Source organism: Pangasianodon hypophthalmus, chromosome 1, assembly GCF_027358585.1.
Source record: "Pangasianodon hypophthalmus isolate fPanHyp1 chromosome 1, fPanHyp1.pri, whole genome shotgun sequence".
NCBI lineage: Eukaryota > Metazoa > Chordata > Actinopteri > Siluriformes > Pangasiidae > Pangasianodon > Pangasianodon hypophthalmus.
The window spans coordinates 13180785-13192973 of NC_069710.1; the positions used below are offsets into that span (position 1 = coordinate 13180785).

Sequence of the window (12189 nt, forward strand, 5' to 3'; positions counted from 1 at the left end):
TGCTGGAAGGTCTGAGAAAAATGTCATCGGCTTGATAGACAGTGCTGGGGGGGACAGTGGGGGGCAAGTGGGCCAGGGAGGGGGGTGCTAAGTGCCTGGTTTGAATAGATCAAAGAGCCCGGCTACTCAATGGGGTCATTTGCATTTTTGAGAATAATTAGCATGTGGGGTCCAATCAGAGTCGGAGGTGATGGTTAATCAGACGGCCGGTCGGTGAGAGCGTGCGCCACCGCCACCGCCACCGCCACCACCACTTCACTGCGCCCAATCAGCAGCGCGAGAGGGAACTGGCATTTAAACCCGCAAAATGATCTCCGATTAAATGAATAGGACACTTAAAAACGGAGATGGAGAAAGTTTCGCTCCAAATTAGGCTACTTTGCTCTCTGACAGTCCTGGCTCTGAGCCATAAAATAATAATAATAATAATAATAATAATAATAATAATAATAATTATTATTATTATTATTAGTAGTAGTAGTAGTAGTAGTAGTAGTAGTATTTGTTTTTTTTTTTTTCTGAAGACCTGTTCTCGAGCCTTCACTCCAAATCCCCGGGTCTAGAAATGTCACCTACCCTTGTAGTCCTACATCCAAAACGTAATTTCATCCAGAACTTTCTCTCCAGGGGCTTATTGTCGCCGTGCACTTAGAGGCCACAATTTCACCATTTAGCCCCCACAGAATAAAAAGCCTCTCTCTCTCTCTCTCTCTCTCTCTCTCACACACACACACACACACAAGAGGGCCAAAACATCTGCGGTGCCATCGGCCCCTGAGTTTGGACAAAAAAAGGAGCGCCGTTTGTTGCGCGTCTCCTCTTGAATACAAAGTAATTGCTTGTCATCAATCAAAATTAATAATAGCTGATCGGGTCGGTGTGGTCAGCGATTACAGGGTTGAAGCGGTGTCTCGCGCATCTCACTCAGTGTGGACCGGGCCATTGTAGGAGCAGAGAGGGGGAGAGAGGGGGGGTGACTTGACCCGTCTGTTTGGTATCCACTGGGAAAGCGGCGCCAAAAAAGGCCCTGAATGAGGAAATGAAGCGTAATTTGAGGAAGATGGATGAGTCTCCCGGGCGACGCCCCCTTCTATCCTCTTGTGTTGATGATGAGCGCTCGCGCACTCACAGTGCGAGTGTGTGTGTCTGTGTGTGAGAGTGAGTGAGTGAGTGAGAGAGAGAGAGAGAGAGAGAGAGAGAGAGAAGGGGTGGGAGGCAGGGAAAGAGGTGCGTGTGTGTGTTTATGTCTCACTATGTGACAAATAGTGAGAGAGAAGGACTGAGCTCGAGACCTGAGAAGAAGGGAGAAGAAAAAAAAGAAGCGGCGAGAAAACTTTTCAGTCAGCGAATAATCAGCGAATAATCAACAGGAATAAGTTTTGCTTTTCTGGCAAGAAACAGAGAGACAATTCAGGATTTATACGGCAACGGAACACGGAAACTTCAGCATGCAGAGGCCGAGCGGTCCAGGCACGGCGTTCTCCATAGACTCGTTAATCGGCACTCCGCAGCCGCGGCCGGGCCACTTGCTGTACACGGGCTACCCCATGTTCATGCCGTATCGACCGCTCGTGATCCCGCAAGCCCTGTCTCACTCGCCCTTACCGTCGGCCATTCCTCCGCTCGCGCCTCTAGCGTCCTTTGCCGGCCGGTTAACCAACACGTTCTGCGCGAGCCTGGGCCAGGGCATGCCTTCCATGGTGGCCCTCACCACCACGCTGCCGGGATTCTCGGAGCCCGCGGACGGTTTCTATCCGCCTCAGGAGATCACCGGGCCCAGGTTAAGCGCAGACGCGGCGATCGGGCGCCAGGAGAGTCCGCACGAAGAGCTGCACGCGCGCGACAAATCAGCCGAGCTCCTCAACTTCTCGGAAACTTTTCAGACCGTGGCAGGTGAGAGCAAGAACGCAACAAGCTTCAAATCGCTCTTTCCGACATCAGTGCAACAAGACTGATTACTGTTTGATGAAAAAAAAAAACAAAGCTGTTGAGGAAACGAATTCCTCTATTCGGTTTCATGAAAGACAGTTCAGCTAAACAATGAAGAGTAAATAAGTGCATACAAATAAGTTATGTTTTGTAGGACACAGGAGAAAGAACAGCGTTAATGCAACAGAAGTGATTTCGACACAATGTCATTCAACACTGTCAAATTACACGCACAACTTTTTTAGACATTGTTGCAGGATAACAAAATAATAATAATAATAATAAAAAGTCAAATCTATAAAATAAAAAATAAATAATAATGTCATGCATGTTTCAGATCTGTGCATTGACAGTGTGGTTAAACAGTAAATAAAACTGGTAACAACTCCCAAAAACTAAAAATAAATAAAAGTCGCACAAGGAAAATTTGAGTCTTCTTGTTAAATTTGTGGTTAATTTAGAAACCAGTCAGGGAATCCTGCTTGAAGTCTTAACTCATACTTTTTTGGCTTGTGGATGAAGTGATGGTTAGTAATAACGCGCACATTTCCCTCTCCTGTGTCTCTGTGTGTCAGGTGAGACTAAACTGTACAGCTCGGACGATGAGAAGCTCGACCTGAAGTCTGCCGAGGCGGCGTGCAGCGAGCGCGAGGACAGCTCGGGAGACAGCGAGAACGAGAGCTTCTCGGACGGCCACAGCTGCGGCTCCAAGAGCAAATTGAAAGCAGGTTCTCACGAGCCTCTGAGCTCCACGTCTACGGCAGCAGCAGCGGCGGCGGCGGGCGCGTCTTCGGCGGGCAAGAGCCGGCGGCGACGGACAGCGTTCACGAGCGAGCAGCTGCTCGAGCTGGAGAAGGAGTTCCACTGCAAGAAGTACCTGTCGCTCACCGAGCGCTCGCAGATCGCGCACGCGCTCAAACTCAGCGAGGTGCAGGTGAAGATCTGGTTCCAGAACCGGCGCGCAAAGTGGAAGCGCATCAAGGCAGGGAACGTGAACAGCCGCTCTGGTGAGCCCGTGCGCAACCCAAAGATCGTCGTGCCCATCCCTGTGCACGTGAACCGCTTCGCCGTCAGGAGTCAGCACCAGCAGATCGAGCAAGGCGCGAGGCCGTGAACTGCGCCATGCAGCCGCCCACGCGCGCTCCAAAACTCGCTCCTGAAATGCATAGAAATAAATGCATGAAGCACAAAAAACGAGGGAATTAACTCGCAATTAAAACTCGCATCTAGACGGATTATTATTCGACCTAGATGTATTTTTTTAAATACTAGTTTTTTTTCTTATAACGTGGCCATGTCTTTAATTTATTGCTTTGTAAATAATGTGTAAATAGAAAAAAATGTGTCTAAACGACACGCCCATGTGCACTATGAAAGAAAATTGTTAAAAAGGACGTTTTTAAACAAACAAAAAAAGTATTTATCAGTTGCAGTCTAGTTGGTTTATCTGCATGTTTATATGGTTCCCATTGTATGGCTGTAAAAGGCCATTTTTTTTATGTTGTTCTCACATCTTGCATGTGTTCCTCCATGATCATCATCATCAACATCATCATCATCATCCTCACCATCATCACGGTCTTTAGAGACCACTTATTTGTGGAAAAAAATTAAGGAAACAGTGGTTGGTTGAAATAAATCAAGAGTTCATGACATTCAGTGCTACAGTTCTACTTCTAGACTGAAAGGTGAGAAAAAAATAGCAAACTATGACACAGCTCAAAAAAATGCCTAAATGTAACCGCGACACGTTATTGGCCTAATTATGAATAATGGGTCCATCAAGTCTTAAATTAGGCAGGATGACGTAGCATGTAATTAACCAATAGATTAATTGATATGTTGTTAACATGCATGGCGGGGTAAGTTTGGAGAAGAACAAAGATTTATTTCCCTTTTAAAATATCAACAGCAAAGAAGAAGAATAAGAAGACCTGTTGTATATTTACCTTATTGTTATTGTTATTATTATTATTATTATTATTAGGAGATTTGGTTCATTTGTAGGATTGCAAGCATAAAACATTTGGGAAACAACATTATTTAACATTAATTCGAATAAAATGCAAAAAGGGAGGGTAAAACGCAAAAGGATGTCATTCTGTTTAAAATGCATATGATATATTTATTTATTTATTTATTATTAGTATTTTTTTTAAATCCCCAGGTGTTCTGCGTTCAGTAAGTTTCTTACATATTCAGAAATATTTTGACCCCAAATAGTTTCATTATTCATTACAGAAATGTTTATTTAGTTGTTTTCTGCGTTAATTAAACAAATTTCTGCTCGGAGATAAAGAAAAACTTTAGAGTTTTTGTTGTTGTTGTTGTTGTTGGTCAAGTTCACATATAGCCTGAATGCTGGCCATCCAAAATAATAAGCAGTTTTCTTTTTTGGACTTCTACAATCATTTCAGTCCCAATTAAAAAGACAAAAACAAAATTACATTTAAAGTTAAACAACAGATTTACAATTTAATATCAAAATTCAAATAAATTCTAAATGAATGCTGTAATGAGCTTTCTCTAGGTGACACTTCTGCTATAAATACTTTTTTGTTTTTAAGTTAAAAACAGTTCCTGAAAACACAAATGCAAATACAAATTTACTGACAATTCATCTCTCAAACAGGCTAATTTTCTCATTTATTCATGCGTATTTCAACATTTAAACTCCAACCTCTTTCCTAATTTTCCTAACTGCAAATTATATACATAAAAAACCTACTGATGGATATAAATGACGTTTTTTGTGATTCTGTTTCGTTCACTTTAATTTATTTAACTTATTTAATCCTGGCTTTTTTTTTAGGATAAGTGAGAGGGGAGTTATTTTTAATATCACTGGCTTGATGTGTTGAAGAAATGATATCTGAATTTAATACTTAAAAATAATAATAATAATAATAATAATAATCTTTGCACCATGATGATTTTGGCACGTGAATAAACAGAGAGAGAGAGACAGAGAGAGAGAGAGAGGTTTTGTTAATGAGTATGAGACTCATTTGTCTCTCTTTAGGAGGCCATGTTGTCAGAGAGAAGAGTGATGGATTTCTACACTGGTCATATTCACCTAACAGTAATGATCTTCAACATCCATCACTCTCTCTCTCCATCTTTCTCTCTCTCTCTCTCGTCTCAAATCTCTTTTTTTTCATGTGAGTACATAAAAAAAAAACAGTTTACAATTTGATTGACATGACAAGTCCAAGTGACAGATGAATGAAAGAAATGTATTCTAATAGCCTATGATATCTTCTTTTTTTTTACACATCATGCATACTAATCTTATTTTTTTAATGTTAGATTTATAGGGGCCAATTAAACAAAATGGTAGTTTGATCAATGGATGAACAGCCTGGTTCCTTTGTGGATTCATTTTCTGTAAAATCAGGAAACTTCTTCTCACTACTTTACCTTTATAATTAGCGCACTGAATAGACTTTTAAATCCAAGTCAAATCCAGAAGAGCATCCTAAAAACTGCATACTAGTATGCATGTCTGAAATAGTGCCCTACTCCCTAGGGTACTTCCTTCCACGGTCAAGTGTGTTATCCTGTGTAAATAACGTTGTATCATTTGAACCTTTCATAAACGCACTGTAAATTCTCCACTAGCTTACACTTTTGGGCTACAAAGTACCTAAAAATGTCAAAACAGTGCACTATGTAGTGCAACAGACTTTTACAGAAGTGACATTGTGATGATTTTTTTAATACACACTTTTAGAAAAAGTTTACTAAACTGTACTTTCTCCTCGTCGCCCTTTTGTACCTTGTATCTTTTAGCAGGAAATATGGATATAGTGTATCTTAAAAATAATTTAGGGTACGACTTAAAGGTACAATACACGCACCTTCTTAGGTAAAAGACACACACTCAAGATACAAAATGTGTAACAACCCCAGTGACAAGGAATGACACAGTTTAGGACCCTTTATTTCGGAGAGTGCACGAATTAATACACTGTGGTCACGAAATACTTAACTCTCTCTCTCTCTCTCTCTCTCTCTGAGGTGACATGATGTTTATTTTTTTAATATCTCATGGTCACGACTTCATATGTTGTGAGAGCGTCATAGGTAATAGCCATCTCTAGATAATTATTTGACACCGAGCCACTGAGGTGACAAGGTGTGGCCACGAATTAATATACTGAAGCCACGAGTTATATTTCTCGTGACCACAAAGTTAAGTTTCTCAAGACTTATTTAGTCGTCACGACTTAACTCGTGGCAACTACTGTATTTTAAAATGAGTGAGACATGACACTGATTCATATGGAGCCACTGAGGTGACATAGTGTTTATTTCTTATATATATATATATATATATATATATATATATATATATATATATATATATATATATATATATATATAAAACCACGACTTAATATGTTGTAAGAACGTCATACGTGGCCCCTCAGTTAATTATTTGGTACCGAGGCGCGGAGGTGACATGGTTATTATTATTATTATTATTATTATTATTATTATTATTAATTTTTAAAAATTTTATACATTAAGGCCACGAGTCAACTTTCTCGAGATGTGTTTAGTGGTCACGACTTAACTCATAGCAAGTACTCTATTTTGGCCACAGGAACTTAAGCATGGAAATGATTGATACGGAGTCGCTGAGGTGATATGCTGTTTATTTTTCACTCTCTCGTGGCCACGAAATATTATGTCGTGTCCACTTATTGTGTAACACGAGCCCACGACTTAATGTATCGGGGAACATCATATTCAATACATGGCCCCCTGATAATTATTTAGCGGGTGAAAAAATGTATTTAGTTGCCCCCAAGGAGATAGGCACAAATTAAACCAGTGGCCATGTCGTTTAGAAATTACCACCATGTCACCTCAGAGGGTCCGTACTTTTTCGCAGTTGCCTCCATATAATTAGGCTCGTTGGAGGCCGTGTATTAATTATGACGTTCCACAACGTATTAAGTCGTGGTTTCAAGTTACACAACTGGGGGACAACTTTGGTGTCTCATGGCCACAGCATAATTCTTGACCATGAGATGTTTAGTTTTGGGCCTTGAAATATTAACTCGTGATCTCGCATATTATGTCATGACCACGCCTTATTTAAAAAAAAGAAAAGAAAAGACATTTAGGGGAGAGTGGGGTCAATTGTAACATGTCACAAAGCTCCCTTTTTAAAACACATTACACGTACTTTAGTCTGTTTTCTTCATAATAAACACCATTTTTATGTTAATATAAGAAGATATATAAAATTAATTCAAACAACCATGGATGGTGTCAGTTGAAACATCTTAATTCATCACAAAATATTTTATCATGCAGTAAATAACTTCTTTGTAAGTAGGGCTGTACAGTGTTTGCACATGATGAAGCACTTTCTTTGCTAAAATGTATTCTTAAATGGGTGCATAAATGTTTGACACCGTATACGTCAATCACACAAATAACAACTGATATGCTTGGGTCTTTGAGCTTCATCCTTGTGCCACAAAGCATTCCAGGAAGGAAATCACTTTTCAAGTAAGTGGAATCTCTTTTGCATTTAAATATCTTAACACTGTCATTGCTTATATTGTTGCAACTGACCCCACACTGCCAGCCATCAAATCTGATATGCTAGATAACTGGCTTAGTTAACTTGTTGATTATCAGTCATCCTAACTTAAAGTCAATTAGACAATGATCTAAACTAGCCTGTTATGGTTTCATTTGCATACAAAATGAACAAATAATTCAAAAAAGTTCTGCAGATGAGGAAATTACTTACCTAAAAATCAGACTTTTGACGATAAATTCTTTAGATCTATCTTTAAGCTGGGCTTTTGCTGGCAGACAGAAGATTCTACTGAGCATGTGCAGAGTGAGTGTCACCACTGTAGTTTGTCGCTGATTGGAGTGATAATGATATTTTGGAGTAATTGATAATAGTGTTAATCAACTTTGATTTGGTCGACTTTTTATACACCCTTTTCTTTAAAAAAAAAAAAAAAAAAAAGAGCCTAGTGACAAATCCAGTCAATTTTGAGTAGACATTAGACTGTCCTGCACTCCAGCTCACATTACATATTATTAGCTGAGAGAGCAGGTTCAATCAACTCACCACCAGTAAAAGTCTGACTGAGTTGTGCTTGTGCACTTGAGTTTAAAGCCTGACTGAGTTGTGCTTGTGTGAGCCAATGTCCCAACCAAACTAATTACTGATCACCATAGTTTGTCCCACCTGTGCATTTCTTTGTTCTTCATTTTAAACTCTCTCCTTGGTGATAGTTATAAAATCAATAAAAGCGAGTGATTCTATTTGTTACCATTTCCTTCATGTCTATATACCAAATACTCATTACCACTGCTTGACAGAAATCAGTAATCAGAAATTATAGTATTCTATTAGTATAACATGTAAATAATTTGTGGTGCTATAACCAAAGACTATTTTTGTCTATAAGAAGTAGTTCATATGGTGGAGTTTTCTGTGAAGAGAAATTTAACATTTCTCCATTGTCAACGCTTTGTAACAGAGAGGTGAAGTCTTCAAGACAAAGGAGTGTGCACTACCAGTTTCTCTGCACCATGACTGGCTGAGAGAAAAAAACGACTGTTTATAGCTATTATAACAGAAGTGAGAACATGGACTACTTTGTCTCGTAACGTTAATGTTACTATAAGCACGACATGTTCATTAGTAAATTAAAAATTGTAATTGTTGGCAACTTGCTGTGGTATAAGATGAATAAAACTGTTATTGGAACATTATCCACTAAGGGGTGGTAAAAGTAACATTAACAGCATGCCCCCAAGTGTTTTATTCCTTACTTATTTTCTATTCTAATAAAACTCTATTCTATTCAATTCTAAGTGTCTTCAGAAAAATCTTCCTTCGTCATGTAATACGTTTTGATATGCAAATTAGGCTATTGCGTCATCTAATCTCCGCTGAAAACACCTGGCAACGCAGGTTACAACTGACCCCATTCTCCCCTACCTCAGCGGCTTCGTAGGATATAAGCCCTACAATTTAGTCGTTTTTTTTAAAGCTCAGCACATTACTGAGGTAATGAGACCCTTTCGCCCAAAATATTTCGTCAACTTTCTTAACTTTGGACACAGGATACGAAGGCTAATTTTCTCCTTTTCTGACACACCTCTACTCAGCCATTAGTAGTTAGCCGTGTTCGTGAAGAAGCTTTTACGTAAGTGCTAATGGCGAGGACAAAATTTTACACTTAGACGTGAAAGCACACCCCATAGCTCGTAAGTAAACACTTCAGTCATCTGCATACAAACACCTCAGTGTTGGGACATCATCAAAATGTACAGACTGAAGTAAAATATCATGCTGTAGGCGAACTTTTAACCAAAACAGCGATGCTCATGCTAATAATATTAGCATTAAGAGATGACTGTATAAATGTGAAAACAGCCACAAAAATATACTTTAAAACAACTCTAAAATAATGTATAACTTTGTAATGATTTTAAACATACACACTGGTGTACTTGGATAACCAATGAAGTTTGCCTCCTTCAGATTAGCAAACTAGACATGATTAATGCTAGGTGGGTGATTCCACAATTAGGGTGCCATTACATTTACAAATGTGTGTGTAAAGTAAAGGTAAAAGACATTTTAAACACAGGTAAAGTGCCCTTCACACCAACCCTTGTGCATGTTTCAGGTAAGTAACTTTAATAAAACCTGTAAAATCTACAGTACTTAGAAATCAAAATGTAAAATTCTTTGCATTAATCTGTGAATCTCATGTTGAAACACCATTTTCCACAAGTCCATTATAGGTTATTAAAAATGTAATTTGTACTAAACAATCACTCAACCCTGTTACCTGAACACATCAATCCCTAACTCAGGAAGTTCAACAGAAAGCTGCATCATCCGAATTTTCCAAAGATCATGGGAAGAAGAAAAAGTATGTCATCTCATTCACTTTTATTTATTTTCATATACTGTGATATTGACTAACAAGTTCAATAAATCTTTACAATGTTCTTAATGTCCTTGTGCTGGTAGCATAGATGCTAGTGAAACTTGGTTAAAAGAACTTTTTTTGTTTATATTCAATGTTGAAATAAAAATAAATTTAAAAAATCATTTTTAAGCATTAAACGGGCTAAATGGAACCCAAATCATGGAATCACCCAAAGAGCTTTTTAGTTAAGAGCTCTATGCAACATCATGTCAATAACTTGTTCTCAGGTCCTGACAGGAACCATACGACTCCCGTGTTGGGGAATGAATATATATATATATATATATATATATATATATATATATATATATATATATGTATATATGTATATGTGTATATGTGTGTGTATATATATATATATATATATATATATATCTGCATATAGATATGCATATAGATACACACACACTATAGAATCAGACCCCTAAACTGGTGCAACAAAACATTTCCTTCACCAGTGAGTTGATAACTTATTCAAGAGAAATAACCAACAAACCTGACTGCAATTTTGCTATAATGAAATTGGCACAGGTTCTATAGCAGCATATAGTCAGATTTCACAGGTAAGAACATTTACAAATACCTGTTGAAAAATGAAGGAAAACCTCCTTTTGGGTTCATCTCATTTAATTTAAACTCAGCTTTTATTAGCATGCTAATTAGGACATCTAGGTTGAATGTATAATTGCTGTTCTGTCATTGTTAGTGATAAGATGGTATTACTGAAACACAGAGGTTTCCTCAGAGCTTTCCTTTTCCAGTTGTGCAGCGTTGGAACAACCGTCATTGATTGAGTGAACTAAACAGGGTCCCTACGAACATATTCATCAGAAAATGAAAAGCTGCATCGAGATGAATCAAGTGTTTCCTAGTCAGGTTTGTGGTGGATCCAGAGCTTATCCCGGGAATACCAGGCACGAGGAAGGAACTGTCGCAGGATGGTTGGTCCAGCATTGTTCCCTTGAGTACAATAGGAGAGAGAAAGCTAAGGAGAAACCTCTGTGTGTTTTGGTAATACCACCCTATCACTAAAAATAACAAAATAGCAACGGTGGATCTGGAGGCTATCACAGGAACACCAGGTGTGAGGCGGGAATACACCCTGGATTGGATGCGAGTCCATTACAGGGGACCACACACACTCATTCACATCTAGGTGAAATTTACCTTAGCCAATCCACCTACAGGGAGGTGGGAGGAAACCAGAGAACCCAGAGGAAACACACAGGGAGAAGATGCCAAACTCCACACAGTAAGTAACCCAAGAATTCATGATTGGAGCTGTGAGGCAGCACCTTGTACCTTCTGCACCATCCTGTTTCTAAAATGAATAACATAATTGCTGTGTTTCCACCATGGTATTGTTACTCAACAAGTCCCCAATGCCAAGGTATTCCTCAGAGCAGAAGCAGGTTCTCCCAGGCAGCAGGATCAGTCATCAAAGGAGGCCTGAATCCTGAGGAGTGTCTGGGATGGGATGTGGTGGTGGGGGGTGTGTGCGGAGGACGCCCACGAGCCTGAAAATATGGGCAGATGCATCGAATCGCACAAGATAAACAAGCGATGAATTTCATCAGGGCCATCATAGCCTTAATTTGGCTGCCTAATGAGTCAGATCCAGTGGCGGAGATAAAAGTTGTCAGAGGCGCGGCTCTAATGAATTTCTTGCCACTTGTAATCAAGGTTGGCTGTCTGAGGAGCAATGATTAATGGAACCCTGGAGGATTCCCTCGGCCTTCGGCTCTCATTACGGCTAATGCATTCTCAAGCAAATTAACGCAAGGGGGGGTGGCGGAGGAGAAAGCAAGAGGGAGAGAGAGAAGAGGGATGCAGAGAGCACAGCAGGCAGAGATTGTGAGAAGAGACTGAAAGAGAGATAGGTGAAGGCAAACAGCAGGGAGAAGGTGAGACACTGACGAGGGAAGTCGAGAGGGAAAAGAAATGAGCTGGCTAAAATTAAACAAGAATGATGCCAAGGATGAGGTTAAGAAATAAAACATGAATGGAGTAATAAATAACATTGGTTTATTCATTCATACATCTTCAGTAAGTGCTTTATCCTGGTCAGGATTGTAGTGAATCCAGAACCCTGGACACAACACTGGAATACACACTAGACAGAACTAGCAGATAACACACGTGGATATGCATATGCAGGAAAAGAGGGAGGAAACTCATACATACCGCATGCTCACCCTTTGTGATTAACTATTACCCATCTTTTTTTTACCATAATGAACAAACTGATTAATGAAAGAACAACACTCGGATG

The 12189-nt window shown here is 39.4% G+C and overlaps 1 protein-coding gene across 1 annotated transcript; it reads left to right on the plus strand.

Moving 5' to 3' along the window:
* The first annotated feature begins 844 nt into the window (after nucleotides 1-844).
* Nucleotides 845-6177, plus strand: gbx1 (gastrulation brain homeobox 1). Its single transcript, XM_026926690.3, has 2 exons — nucleotides 845-1893; nucleotides 2505-6177. Exons 1-2 carry the CDS (start codon nucleotides 1449-1451, stop codon nucleotides 3041-3043), a joined length of 984 nt encoding a protein of 327 aa, XP_026782491.1. The 5' UTR covers nucleotides 845-1448; the 3' UTR covers nucleotides 3044-6177.
* Nucleotides 6178-12189: the final 6012 nt, after the last annotated feature.